The sequence below is a fragment of the Calidris pugnax genome, unplaced genomic scaffold (genome assembly GCF_001431845.1).
Source record: "Calidris pugnax isolate Ruff unplaced genomic scaffold, ASM143184v1 scaffold13, whole genome shotgun sequence".
NCBI lineage: Eukaryota > Metazoa > Chordata > Aves > Charadriiformes > Scolopacidae > Calidris > Calidris pugnax.
In genome coordinates this window covers 7,911,059-7,925,805 of record NW_015090810.1, presented here as the reverse complement: position 1 = coordinate 7,925,805, position 14,747 = coordinate 7,911,059, and the positions used below count along the sequence as shown (strand labels likewise).

General features: G+C 42.1%; 1 protein-coding gene across 1 annotated transcript in view; it reads right to left on the bottom strand.

The window, feature by feature from the left end:
- Positions 1–9,219: 9,219 nt before the first annotated feature.
- The window catches only part of GABBR2 (gamma-aminobutyric acid (GABA) B receptor, 2), a 474,269-nt gene continuing 468,741 nt past the window's right edge, over positions 9,220–14,747 (bottom strand). The window contains exon 19 of the mRNA XM_014938669.1: positions 9,220–11,706. Within this exon, the coding sequence (XP_014794155.1) occupies positions 11,541–11,706 (166 nt within the window). The 3' untranslated portion in view covers positions 9,220–11,540. The remainder of the gene's footprint in view (positions 11,707–14,747) is intronic.

The following is a 14,747-nucleotide window of genomic DNA, read 5'->3' as shown; positions in this document are numbered from 1 at the left end:
TTATATTTTTATTTTGGTATCTGGAAACTTGCCTGTGTTTGGTGTGTTGATTAAAAATGATCATAAGGCAGCAACAGTCTGCTCTCCCTTATAGACAAAATGAACTTGTTTCAGTAGAGTAAACCTAAGATGAATTTACAGTGGCATAAATACTAGAAATAATGGTGAGTGCTGAGGCAGAAGCCGGGAAGTACTTCTCATTGTCGTCAGCTTTTTATGACAATTTCAGAGAGCATTGAATCATTCAGTTTACGTAGCTCAGAGGACTTGTTTGTACAGAAAATACCCTGCTTCTCATATGAGCTGGTGAAGTCCATGCTGTCTCACTCTCTGGTGCTAATGCTGGGGCGGGGGGAGGAAAGCAGCAGACACACCTTTTTCAGGCGATTGAACAACTTGAGATGAAAGAATTTTCACTTTTTCTTTGTAGCATTAGACCCCCTGGGTTCTTTCTGGGCTTTTGTGCTCATCTTTCCAGTGCCCTCCTGGGCCCTAAGGTCAAGATTTCCTTTAGAAGAAAGTGTTTGCACTGAGCTACTGGTCACCCAAATTCTTCACCTGGAGGAGTTCAGTTGTGGCAGTGGGCTCCCTTCCTCCAGTCCTGGGTTGGCTTAGGGGGGTCATCTTTGTGTCTTCCTCAACAGTCTGTTTGGCCACTCGTTCTTGTTGGCGAGCTGGCTAGTCACACAACGATCACTGTGTTCTCCTGGGCCTTTACCATGTAGAGTTAAACCTTACTTTTGCAGCCAGCTTCAGGCTACAGAAAAGAACAAATTAAGCAGCTTAGTGATTCTGCAGCCATAGCCAAACTGAGCTCAGAGCTGCCCAAAACACAACCCAGTATGTCCTGATAGCAGAATCATCACTCAGTAAATGAAGATTAGAAATAGCAACACCAATCTACTGATTTACATCTTTGATAGAGGTTTTGTTCTTGGGGTTCATGCCATTTCACCTTCAAAAGAAGGGCTCAATCAGTAGTCTAGCAAACTATAAGGCTGCCAGATGTCCTTGGCAGTTCTGAGGAGCAGCTTTGGCCACCGAAGAAGCCCAGAGAGATGAAAGTGACTAGTCAGAGAAATGCAGAGGAGACTTTTTATGGTTTGAAACTAGAGACTCTCACAAACAAGGCTGAAGAAAATGAGGAGGATGGTAGGTAGGGCAAGAAGGAATAATGTAATTTATGGATAGCCAAATGACTGCCTGACATGTGCAAAAACAAGTTAGCAGATTATGGGATGTTTTTATGCAGAAAGGTCTGTCTTCGGTGAAGTGCAGCTCTGCCCACAGCAATTGCATCAGGAACACTGCCAGAAAGAAGGTGTATGTGACAGAGGACTGTCATCAGCAAAGAGGCATCCATTGTACCCTGAGCCAGTGATCTGTGTATTAAATATAAAGAAAACTACAGTGCTCAAAGCAGCATGTTGCTTGATGTACCACAAATGTCCAAATAAATCTTTGCCAATTAAGTAAATACATCCCTGAAAAGCATATGATAGACTACTGTACCCTTCTCGTGGGATAATGCTGTCTAACTGGGCTATACAAGCTACCAATAGGAAATTTCTCTGTCAGAGATGCAGGAACAGACACCTTAGACCACCACAGTTCAACATGGTGCAGTTTATGACATCACATGCAAGTGGAGAAATACGCAGACATATTCCCAAAGAGTGGGAGAAGTTCCATAATGAATAAAATCCACTCAGCCAAGGGTTTCTCTCCATTAGGCACGGGGACTCTGAGGGTAAAACCAACTTCACCATCTCACTGTGCAAACTATGTCAGGAAAGAAGAGAGCAGTCTTGTGCAGTGTAGCAGAGGAATGTCATGATGGGAGGGGTCTGGAGCACAAGTCTTACGAGGAGAGGCTGAGGGAGCTGGGGTTGTTCAGTCTGGGGAAGAGGAGACTGAGGGGAGACCTTATCGCTCTGTACAAGTACCTGAAAGGAAGCTGTAGAGAGACGGGGGTCGGTCTCTTCTTCCAAGTTACAGACAATAGGACAAGGGGTAATGGCTTCAAGTTGCACCAGGGGAAGTTCAGGTTGGATATTAGGAAACATTTCTTTACTGAAAGTGTTGTCAGGCATTGGAATGGACTGCCCAGAGAGGTGGTGGAGTCACCATCCCTGGAGGTATTTAAGAAACGTGTAGACATGGCTCTTCAGGGCATGCTCTAGTGCCCAAGATTATTGGATTGTGGTGGGATGTTGTGTGGGTGGGTGATGGTTTTGGTTTGGTTGTTGTTGTTGTGTGTTTAGGTGGTGGGTGGTTTTTTTGTTGTTTTGTTGTTTTGGTTTTTGGGTTTTTTTGTTTTTTGTTTTTTTTTTGTGGTTGGACTCGATGATCTCTGAGGTCCCTTCCAACCACTACGATTCTGTGATTCTGGGAGGCAAGTGAGGCAAGTTTGAGGAAAGTAATTTTTAAATAATAAGCTAGTGACTGGGATTAACGAAGATAAAAGATGGCCTAAAGTCTCAGGGACCAGGATCAGTGATGACCGCCTCATGTACTGAACTTCTTACTCCAGGGAGAGGGTGATGCTTTCCAAAGGGTTCAAGACTGGGATGGACTTTTGGAGGAGTTAATGATGTCCATAAATCTCTTTCCCTTTGCTATGGTGTTAAACACATTTTTGAACTTCCACGATAAATATGAAGTTTGCAGCATAAGTAAAAAAAAAAAAACAACCGACTCTTTTCTTCACTCCACCTTAGCTTTTCTTATATAAGTTCAACAGTATATTGTGAACAGTGATCCCCTGTAGGAGGGGAAAAGGAGATGAAGAGTCCTTATTTGCATCACCAGTGTAGTGTTAGTAATGCAATGTAATCGTAATGAAGGTAATATAAGATCTGTTTAGAACAGAGTGAAAGAACTGAACATCAGTAAAAGGAAAACTTTATTCCAAAAGAGAAAGTAATGAGAAATATCTTTTCATCATTTTGAATGTGCCCCATTAAATTAATTTGAGCAAGGTTGTCTAAATTCTGATATGTTCCTAAATGTTTTTATGCATACCAGGCTGAACTAGATCCTGAAAGAAAGAAAAGTGCCTTCCTAGACTCTTTCTGTGTATGCAGCCAGAGCAGCAGGTTATTCATCAAAGCCATAAGCGAAGTGCATAACCAGAGATTTAATTCTTGAAATTGCATTTGGCTACAAAACTTTCAAAACCATGTGGAGAAGGCCTTTATGTAGAGTGTCTTACTGTAGCTTTAGAGTGCGATGAACTAAATTAATTCAAGGAATTTATTATTGCTTGCAGTTTGCTTGTGACGAGGGCTGAGACTGTGTTTTCTTTTTGGAGCTTGGATTTTAATCTATGTTAATATTCACATCAATGGGGTAAGTTAATGAGGCCCAAGCTCATTTTATTATCTTTTATCTGACTGAAGCTCTAAGCTGCTACCCGCACAGCCCGGGCTACACTGTGTGCATGCTGGATGAGGAGAAGCAGTTTATATTTGAGCATTAGTACTGCACAGACGTGAGTGCTCTGTGGTTGGTGTTCTCCATATGGGAAAGTTCATTTTGTTTCTGACTTGCTTGAAAACAAACAAACAGTAAATCAGCATCATGACTATAAAAAAAGCACAGAAAATAAGGAATATGAAAAAATAATGCAAGCATGCCTGCGAGGTCTGAAACAGAGCTGGGTACGTACTTTTTCTTTGTAGAAGACAATAAGCAGTTGATGATTGCTGACGTACACTGGGAAAAAATCGAGAGCTTGCTTACTTAAAAGAAGGCTGTATTAAAATAGGCACCTTTTAATTCTTGAAACTATTTTTGTCACATTTGGGACTCCTGAAGGGAGTGTTTGCTCCTAATGATTTCTCAAGTAAGGACTGACAGCCTTCTCAGAAGGACTGGAATGTATCACGTTCCAGCATCCATAACAACTACACAAAGAACAGTGGCAGTGATGTGGCTTTCAGCCGGTAAAGAAGTTGAAAGTTTAAAAAAAAAAAAAAAGAAAAGAAAAGGAAATGAGAAGTGTGCAACAGTGCAGCCTTTCTGCATGCTGCGTTGCAGGGAAATCTTGTTTGGAGAGGGTCTGTTTGGCTGCCAAACAAATGTCTTTATATATCTTTCCACCCTCATTACAATTTTGCTTGTGCCTAATAGGCAGTATCGTAAGGAGCATAATGGTATGGGAGGAGTGGCAGGCTAACACAAGGCAAGAAAAGGTCTATGGCAAATTCACATGTACTAGTCTGAATTCCACATTTAATTCATTCACCTTCAAAAACTTACAAGCCAGTTTTTGTGGAGATGAGGGCAGGTTTAACAAGAGTGAGTGAAGAGGCCCCAGTGGGTGGAACAGTCAAGTTTGATCCCAGCTTGTGGCAACCTGAATGAGCTGCTCAAGGATAAACTGAGAGCTGACTTTATAATCTAACTCAATGGCCAATTAAACTTAGGATACATTTACTTGGTTTTGTTTTGAAATTATTTTCATTTGTCCCAGTGAAATACCTCTGAAAGTTCTGAACTGTGGCAGGTACTGTTCTCACTTGTTTACCTGGATTATGCTGGAACAACTCATGCATTTTTTCTACTTTGCTGAGCTTCACTCTTAGCCTAAATAGCTTATTTAAGTTCAAATGTCAGCTAATTCTTAGGTAAATAAATTCTTGGGTTTTAAAACTAAAACACAGCAGTAAATATACAATATTAGCTGGGGGAGCTGGAGAGAGGGGAGAAGGAGGGAAAAAACTGAAAGGTCCTCAAAGAATGGGAGTGCTTATTAGAGAAATATTCCTTATTACATCAGCAATATGACGTATTTTCAGCTGTATTTTCCGCTTGAAGTTGGAGAGTCCATAATCTCAAAGGGAAATTCAGTGGAGTAAATGTAAATATGTAAGGAGAATAGTGAAATATGCCCTCTCCTCACACCCTGACTTAGGCAGTCCAGTTAAAAAATGTTTCTGTCTGTGTGTAAGAACTAGTTTCTGTAAAATTTTCATAAGGATTGGTAATTTGCAAACTTCACGCTTCTGCAGCCCTCCAGTAATAATGAAAGCCTGGAAACAGCCTGGTTTATTGAAGTATTGAACTGAATTTGAAACTTTGAGCCTACTAGAAGCTGAGGTCAAAATTTGGAGGAAAGTTTCTCTCATTTTAGTTGCTAGCAGCACTGAGGCAGTTAGTGATGGTGTTGGCTTTGGTTCTGACAATTTTAGCAGCTTCATTTGCACAGCTAGCTTTGTGGGATGACAGTGACTATCTTTTGCTAGGGGTGCTTGTATCTGATGCTGACATTGATGTGTCTTCCTCCGAAGCAGCTGCAGCTGAGTCCCTTGTTCATTTGCATCTTTATGACTCTTAAGCCATCTTCTGTATGTGTGTGTTGGTTGTTTTGACATTTTTTTCCTCTTTTCTCCCATTAGCTCTGTTACTTTGCTCAAATAGTGTCTTCCAGTGACTTAAGTATGAGGCAAGGCAAACCAAAGAGGACTTCTTCCCAGTGTTGAGAGTTGGGATGAGTTGTGGCGCTTATGGAATTGTTAACTGAAAGCCTTGTCAACCTCCCTCCGCAGCTCTGGTGTGAAGCTACTGTCCTTGTCCCACCATTATTTTCCTTTCCCATGTGTCCTCCCTCCACCTGCTGTTTGTCACAGAGAGAGTCAATGTCTGGAAACGTGACTGCCTTTCAGATGAGCTACTAAGACCTTGCTTCCTTTTGCCTCTTCTTGAGGAGAAGCTGATCTATGCTCAGCAATTTGCCCTTCTGAAGCAGGTCTTTTAGTAGCACCTACATCTCGCAGGTGCCTCTCAGAACACCCTCTGGCAGGTGGTCCTACATTGCTGCCTCCCTTGGCTTTATCTCCTGAAGTGCCCAAGAGGTGACTTTCATCTCTGCTGTTTTGTCTGTGGCTCTCTGCTTCAGACACAGCTCTAGTAGGCGATAAAGTGAAGTGTTTTTCAGGACGAATGGAAAATAGTTTTGTTCTCTGGGGTAACAATAGCTATGCTGATGCTGTACAGCCATGTCCAAAGTAACACGAACACAAGTTTTCCTGAAGACAGGTGTTCATATGCTGGAGAGGAATGGGTTCTTCTTATTAGACTTGTGATGGTTTGTATTACCAGTTGATAGCTTAATAATATGAGTTATTATGTCAGCTAACTTATTGGGTGAGGATATGAGGTTCCTCCTTCCTACAGAACAGATTTCTCTGTTTCTCTGTCTTCTGGAAGGGATCCCTGGTGTTTGGAAGTACTGGAGTACCCTTAGGCAGGGCAGAGTAGACGCCACCTGGGACAACAGTGCAGTAGAGCACTTACTTTCTAAGTACAAAGCCATGCACGTATTACCTGCCTGCTCTATTCCACAGTCTTCCATTTCTACTTCATGGTTCTTTTTTCCTTAGGCCTGGACAAATGGGGGATGTTCAGCTGAGCAGGCTCAGGGTTTTGCACTGCATGACAGGGTGGGCTAGAACCATGGAGAATTAATTACTGAGCTGGGGATGACTTGTGTGGTCTTGCTATTAGATGCTTGACAAATTCCCCAAACAGGAGGTAGCATGGATGTCTCTGCTTTGTCCCTCATGGTGTTTTCCAGGCCATTAATGTTGGGCTGCTTGTGGTTGCTCAGTCTCCCATCAGTGTGCTCTGCAACACGTACACTATTTTCCAGTCAAACTGACTTGTCAGAATGGACTGCTTCGTGTCTGTGGGGTGTTTTGCCACCAGTGGCAGCTCCCCTGCTCAAGCAGGCATCCCACGCTGCTGCCTGCAGTAGGAGGTAGGTGGGTGATGTGGTCTGTGAAGCTCTGACCTACAGCTGTAGGCCATAGATTTAGCCAATACTGTTCTCAGCTTAAATTGCACCCAGTGAGTGTGAGTACAGGGCAAAACCTTTTGTCACGAGAAAAAATATCCTCTGTTCTAGTCAAAGCCTGTGTTTGTCGACTCATGAAGATGTTTGTCCTTCCTCGTGAAGCTCAAGGTCATCTGAGCTCCCTTCTGCTATGCTTCTGCTAGTGAGCCAGCCCACAGGCTGCTGACTGCCTGGTACCTATAGCTTGCACTCACCTTCTGCTCCTGTCCTCAGATCTATTTGACCTCTACTGAATTTAGACTCTAAAGTTCAGTTACGCATTTAAATGCTTGTGTGATGCTTGGCTCTGATGGCACTTGTGGCAGCCACTTTTTTGAGGGTGATGAAGGATGTGCTCAGTGATTGACGACGCATCTCCCTCCTCCTCCTCCTGCCTGCCCTTCACTCTTTCCCTTCATTTGGCCCACTTCAGGACCTCATCACCAGGGGAGGGGGTTTAAACCAGTTGCAGTTCACAAAGCTGGTGGCTCGAAATATTTGCAGGTAAGAGAGATCTGTGGCAACACTGACTGACTGCCATCCAGAGTTGCCCTTGCCAGCAGCCCAGCACAGGCTCTGGCCATCTCCTCCCCACCTCTTCCAATGCAGCCCTAGACCTGTTAATGCTCCTCTGCAATGTCATTTACTGAGAAGTGATGAGCTCAGTAGTGCACTGGCAGAATCCTGGTTGGCTCAAGAGGCAGAGTGCTCTTGAAACTGCACTCGTGAATAATATGCATGCATATTAATGTAATGGCCATAAGAACTATTCACCAGCTCAAGAGATGAAACAGGCAGTCAGCAAATACGAGAACTGAACTCAGATAAAAATCATCATGTTTAAGCCATTGTAATAAACCTGTCAATCTTCTCAGGCAGCGAGAAGCAAATCCCTGTTAAATAAGACAGGGAGATTCAGTTCGCGGATCAGGCAGACGGGCCCATCCTTTGGGCTGTGATATGAGAGCACAGTAAAGCCCTGCCCATATCCATAGGGTGCTTGGAAGTGTCTTGCTGGACTGGCTTCCAGCAGCTAACCAAGCCTGAGCAGAAAGGGACAGAAACACTAGTTGTGGGGAGAACAGGCACACGTACCAGGATTTGTAATGGAAAAACAACTTCTGAAAAGTCCAAAAGAGATTTGTTTATAAAACTTTAAGAAAAAGTGTCGTATCTTTTAAAAGAATGAGAGAAACGAAAAAGTGCCTCTCTTGGTCCTTACCATCCTTGATTTTATTGATTATTTGAAAGAAGCGTTGCAACATTAGTAATCTACCATAAATTCAATAGCAATTTTATGATTTTATGGAAGAAATGTTATGATTTTATTTGCCGTGACTGTGGAAACTCAACAGTTTGAGTAAACTTGATCCCCCGACATCTTCCTCTTATTTTTTTCTTGACCTCTTAAAGCAACGTTTTGCTTTGCTCTGGTTTCCTATTATTCTTGAGCAATTCTAAGTTGTTCACATCCTCCTACAATTTCTGGTTGAATATAGTTTTCACAACAAAGTCATTCTAGACATTTTCTTTTTTCCTTGAATGAGCTTAGATTCTCCTGCCATCTGGTATTCTGCATTGAGGGCCACAATCCATGCTGTTCACTCTTCACTGTTATTTTCTCTTTCGCATGTGTTCAGTGGGACTCCTAAGCTGCATCAGAAATCTACACAAAACACATTTGTGGTGGCTCTGAATTTCCTCCTCTTGGGCTTTATGTCATTTTGTGCTGACTTGAGGATGCTCCTGTGGAAAAGCAAACAACTAAAAGTGCTCTTTCCTCTACCTGGCTCCTTGCACTACATTCCCACCCTTGTCCTCTTCTGTTATGCAGAAGAACCTGGTTTAGGACACAAAACCTACCACGTGCATGAAACTGGATGGAAAGGTTTAGAGTTTGTCTTCACAAAACAATTGCTGAATATTATCAAAACCTTCTCATTTGTTGAAGCAGAGATTTTACTATAGAGCTAGAAGAGCGGCTCAACCTCACTAATTTATGTGAAATAGTAAAATCTTTTTCTCCTGGATTCACACACCCTGTGGTGCAAGAGATAATAGCACGTGTATTAAGTGTGGTTTTTAATGTAAATGTTCAGCATATCTTTTATTATTTTCCCATTTGAAAGAGGGCTTGGATTTCACTCATGAGTACTGCAGCAATAGTATTTCAGAGCAGAAGCTCGTGTATCTGTTTTCTCTAGATGTGAACCTTTCGACTACTAGGATGTGTATTTTGACTTTTTATTACAATGTGGTGTTGTAATAGGATCCTTCCTTCTCCAGGCAGGCTTTTATACATATATATGCTTATATACACATATGGACACACATTAAAAATGATTTTGCTCTGGGGTAAGAGGGCATCAAGTCCAAAAAGCTAGGTTTTATATATTTTATTCATAAAAACAGATTTGCAACAATTTATTAAAAATTTATCTCATGCAGTATAAGGTTATACAAGAAATTCTTCATTTACATTTTATTCTGGCAGTTCCAGTCTAGTTTAAAGCATTTGTGCACTAACATCATTGGAAAATGCCATTGGGGCACAGCCTCTTCATAAATTTACAGTACATTTTTGCTGCAGTATAAAAGAACAGAAACATTAAATAGCTATATTCACTTGGTTGGTCTTGTTATCTGCAGTAAAGTAAAAAAAAAATGTTATGGGAGAAACTACAGTATCATTGAGACAAAGAATGTACTGCATGGTTTAAACCTAATAAACGTCACACAGTCAGTATTCACGAAGTTACAGACACACACACACACTCACCTCCAATGGTCCGATACTTCTGAAATTTTTTCTTCCTGCTAAGTTGGAATAATATTTCTACAGAGATCTTTGTGTATACATTATATACAATATTGTAATTTTTTCATTTTAAAAATTAACATTCCTTTTAAAATAAACCAGGCCCTGATGATATTAATAAAGCAAGAGAATACTGTCAACACACATTGAGTGACAACGTCAGTGTTTAGTGCTTAAACAGAGTAATGAGTTCTATTTTATCTGTGTTTATACTTACATGTTTTTGTTCTAAAAGCTACAGATATTTCCATAACCTCTCTTACTGTATGTGCCAAGTGAAACATTTTGTGATGCTCCTGATTGTAAGATTCAGATACATATTTATGTTGGTTTTGGCCACTATGAGGTGTGTTTTATTTTTAATGGAGATTTATGTAGCTTGTCAAAGCTGTGCTTAAGTCCCCCAGCTAATGAACCTCTTCAGCTGTGCTTCAGTCATTGCTGTTTTATAAACCTTTGTAGAAACGTCATTCCAAAGGTTTGGTCTGAGGTGCACAGGCATTGGTCAAAGAAAACTGAGACCCCAGTGGGTGCTTCATGTGTTTGTTTTTTTTTCCCCCTGCTCTTAGCAAACAGCCCTGGCGGTGAGATGTCACATTTCCAGTCCCTTGGAAGAAGAAGCTGCATGTGTGTCTCACCTGTGCCTGAGGGTTTGGCTCCAGAGCTGGTCCAGAGGGTATGACACTATCATTCCTCCTAATTACTTTGGTTCAGGGGATGGAGCTAAAGTATGAAAACTGCTGTATTTTTTCACAGTCCTTTTAGGATTCAGATAAAATATTCTATTGGTAAATTTGATTTGTCCTCTCTATTATCCACTACAACTGTCACACGCAGGTACAAAGCAAACATAGTGTATATTCACATCTATGTGCTCTGCAGGCTTTGCCTGCAGCAGCAAAGTGCTGTGCCCTAACCCCTCCCCCCAAGTCCACTAAATTAATTTTATTGTAATTATGTGTGACATAATTCAAACAAACTATGAAAAACAATCCATCCTGTGACATTAAGACTTCACTACCCATCTGTCCTCAGCTTGTTGAGTTATGAGCCCTAGGACTTCTCCAGACAGTTTGGTACACTACGATTGGTGGTGTTTATTCTGAAATAGGTGCAGAAACTTTGCTAAAATGAAGCTGCAGATGGTCAGCAGTCACTACCATCGTCCCTGGAGAAGGGTGAAGTGCTCCGCTTCCAACCAGCAGCTCTCCAGCTGGTGACAACTCAGAGCTGGAGCCTCAGCCTCCGCTTGGGTTTCACGTACAGCTGCAAGTTAGAGGTGACCCTGCTCACAGCACTGCGGAGTCTCAATGACACCCGAGGAATCATTTCTCATAATCCTCCTTTCCTACTGAGCATCGTCCCTGAAATGAAAACAAGCAAGACTAACCAGTGCAGAATGTTTCCAGCAATTTAACACAACTCTTGTAAAAATGAGTGTATCTATTTCAATAAATATGGTATAGCTCAACCATTGTATTTTCCTTACATGGATACAGTATAGAATTGCATGTTCTCAGCAGCCACATAAAGCTCAGTGACATTTGAGTGTTGTTTTTTTTTTGTTTTCCTGGTGTCTTTTTTGCAAGATCCGTATTTCCCAGCCTTCTTGTTGCTAGTAGAAATTTGGGAAGAAATGTTTTTCAGTGACTTCTATGTGAAGAAATAAAAACTCCATGAATAAGGCTACAGAACAAACTCCTTGTGTCCTTCTCCTTCACCTTCCCACAGGAGTTACCCGGGTACTCCTGCGATGACGGCCTCAGCGGTAGTTCCTCTGCTGTAAGGGCCAACGTTATATGTTTGTAGCAGAGTTCTAGGTCAGATGTTTAGTCCAGTCATTGAGTACTTAAAAGCAGTTCAGGAAGCACTGATCCCCCCTGCCTACAGCCCCGAAACCATCACTCGGAAGGAGGGCGGCACGTGTCTGTGCCGAGGACTGGCACTGGGGCTTACGCAGGGGCTGGCACAGCTAGCGTCGACTCCTCCTATGGATGGCAAGTAGGCATGGTGAAGAATGGGCAGCTGCAAAGACAGCCGCCGCTGTATGCTGTGGGAGAGGCAGAGAGAGAGAGAGAGAGAGGAGCATTAGCAAGAAGGAAAACACACTACATCACACACTTGCTATGTCTGCAGGTTGCTGCAAGGGTATCTGCTGTGCTGGTGCTGCCATAGAGAGGGTTAACGCCAAGAGCATCGGGCTCGCTGCTGTTGAGCTGTGCCACCTCGGTGTTATTTCCCCTTGGGGAATTTTTCTGACAGGCTAGACATGACAAAAGAATCTAAGGGTGCATTCTCAGCAACCCACAAGCTTCTGAAATTCCCAGGCACTTTCAGATTAATTGTGAGAGTGCTGATACCAGGAAAAGTTAAGTATGCAATGAGGGCACACGGCTTAGCAACCCCCTCGTCCCTCGCGAAGGGATCTAGTGCATGCAGAGCCCTGGGTAAATGCATAGACGTGCGTGAGGCCACAGGCTGAGTTTTAAGCCATGCATCACTTAGCACAAGGATGTTGGAATTAAGGATGACATTTTTGCAACTCCAGCTAAGACAAACACAGGTGCATGGAGGGAGAGAATTCAGACTGATGGCTTTTTCCAAGTAGTTCCGCTTAGCAGTTTAGGTCTGTGCTTTTGAGGTGCTGGATGCTCTCAAATTCTCACAGCTAGTGCTGTGGGACTGAGGAGTTGGCACTCTAAAAGTAGTCTAACCAACCACCCACACCAAAATTCAGTATTTAGGAGCCCAACATTCTGTATTCAATTTTCCAAGCAGATTGGCATCATGAAAACTGGTAGGGCTTTGTTTTGTTTTGTTCATTTTTTTAAAAGGGATCACAGACAGCCCAACTTACCCCTCTCCTTGGAGAGGACAGTGCCATGAGACAAGGGCACTTCTATCCCCATGCTGTGGATCTACTAGCACCTTTCACAAAATCAAAATCCATTTGAGGTTAGTTAGTGCAAGAGATGTTTTCAGTGATTAAGAATTTATGCCAGGATTGCTTCCGCATTTGGAGACATTCACTCTTGAAACACAGAGGGACTTTTTAAAGAGATGACAGATGTCAAAGTGACAGAGCTGAACTGAAGAGTGGCTTTTTGATTCCAGAAGAAAAATGCCCATACAAAGCATTGTATCAGTACAATGGAGTTTTAAATTTATATTTCCCCGTTATCTGATATAATGACTGTGTATAGACAGGCTCTTGTAAGAAGTGTGTGTTTGAAAGCTTGCCTTTGGACAGCCTTTCTGATTCCAACGACATTTCATTCCTCTTTTGCTTTGTGTTAGGAAGTGGAGACAGCTACCAAGGCATCCATTGCACTGCTCGGGGACCGAGCAGTATAGCTTTCAAATTCAAACAGAAAGAAATGTAATGCTGCTTCTCCTTAGTTTCTTCACTACAAACTAAGGTTTGTTTATACAGAGATGTGGTGGAAATCATTGTTGTCTGCCTACCTGGGAACATCTTTCTCATTTTTTTTCCCCTTCAAATTCCCTTTAAAAGTTTAATGCAATATTAATCCACAGTGTTGATCATTGTAGTGCTGGCAATGCATCCCTGGGATTAAACAAAATCCACTCATTGTTATTTTGCTGCTGTGCCCAACTCTTTCTGGTGGTATCAATGAAATCGTGCCTTGTTCCCAAGGAGTGCAGAGGTGGCCTGGCTCGCTGCTGCCCTGTGCAGAATCCTGATGAGCCTGACACTGCGGATTGTCATTCTGTCTCTTGTTGCAGGGTCAAATGCAGAATTGCCTGTGCTTATTTTCCCACCAGTAGAAATGCTTACTTTGTTTAACTGTTACAGACTTCTCATTAAAGAGCTTTTTGAACTATTCCAAAGGAATCCACTTGCATAATCAAGTGAATAGGATATTTTTTCACCCATTTAAGTGTTAGCCATACCATGGACAAAGCACGTTTATTTGGCTATGCCAACAGTGGCTGCAGTGGGTGGCAAATTTTGCTTTAGCTGTACTTATTCACTTTCACATGAAAACTTAGTTCCTGGAATTGGGGCAGAGGACTGTAGCCTGGAGACTTGCACACAGTTAAGACTTTACACAAAACTCTTAGGACAAAACCAACACAAAACAAAAAGTAACAAAATCCAAACAAAACTGCTCTTTTCTCCCTAAGTGAAAGTAAATCTTGTAACTTGCCTCACTGTGTGGGCTTTTTTTCCTCCAATATCAGTGCTTTTCCCTCTCCTCCACCCCTGCCACCCTTTGCCAATGCTTTTCAGGATGGTGGCATACAATTTGTTTTGTGCTGTCCATGCAATATAGATATGGCAAAGCATGTGGTCAATCAAGTAAGTTGGGGAGGGAACGGTTAGTATTATCTACAGCCACTGAAGGAGATGGAAAGGAAACGTGGTGCCACACACACACAGAGCAGCCACTTATCAGGGTACTGTGTTAGAACACAGCATGTACCCTCAGCTCTGTACAGAAAAGCCATCTATTAGGGCTAAATAAAATCAAGTAAAAACTTGACTTCCAGTGTCAATGCATGTAGGAACACAACACAATGCACATGGGAATGCACAATGCTACAAAGGGGCAGGGGTATTTAAAAAATAATTTGGTTCTGCTGTACAAAACCACTGATAAGATCCATTAGTAAGTGAGGAGAGTGGAGCAACTGCTGCTACGGTCAAACATCTGAAGGTTTGGGGAATTGTGTAAACTGTGTCTTAGCATTCAGGGGTCATTTCAGACAATTCTTCAGCCCATTAATGTTGCTGTTTAGCAACTGCTGGGAAGCTGGATAAGTTCTAAAAGACTATAATAAAGAAAGATGCTGTATTAGCAAGTAAACTAACTATTCTAAATCCACCTTATTTTAATAACAGATTTGAGTAGGATCATAGATAGACTAATATGAATGCTGTCAGTGAAGAAACTGAATAAAAGAGGCATGTTCATGCCAAAGCATATGGCTGTAATGCAATAATCCAGTCATAACCAGCTTTTTTTGATGAGAATTTTCATTTACTAAAATTGACATAACTGGCTCCAGCAGGGTATTTGACTGTCTTCTAAATGTTGCTAAAAGCAGAGCTTTAGCTCTGAAAAA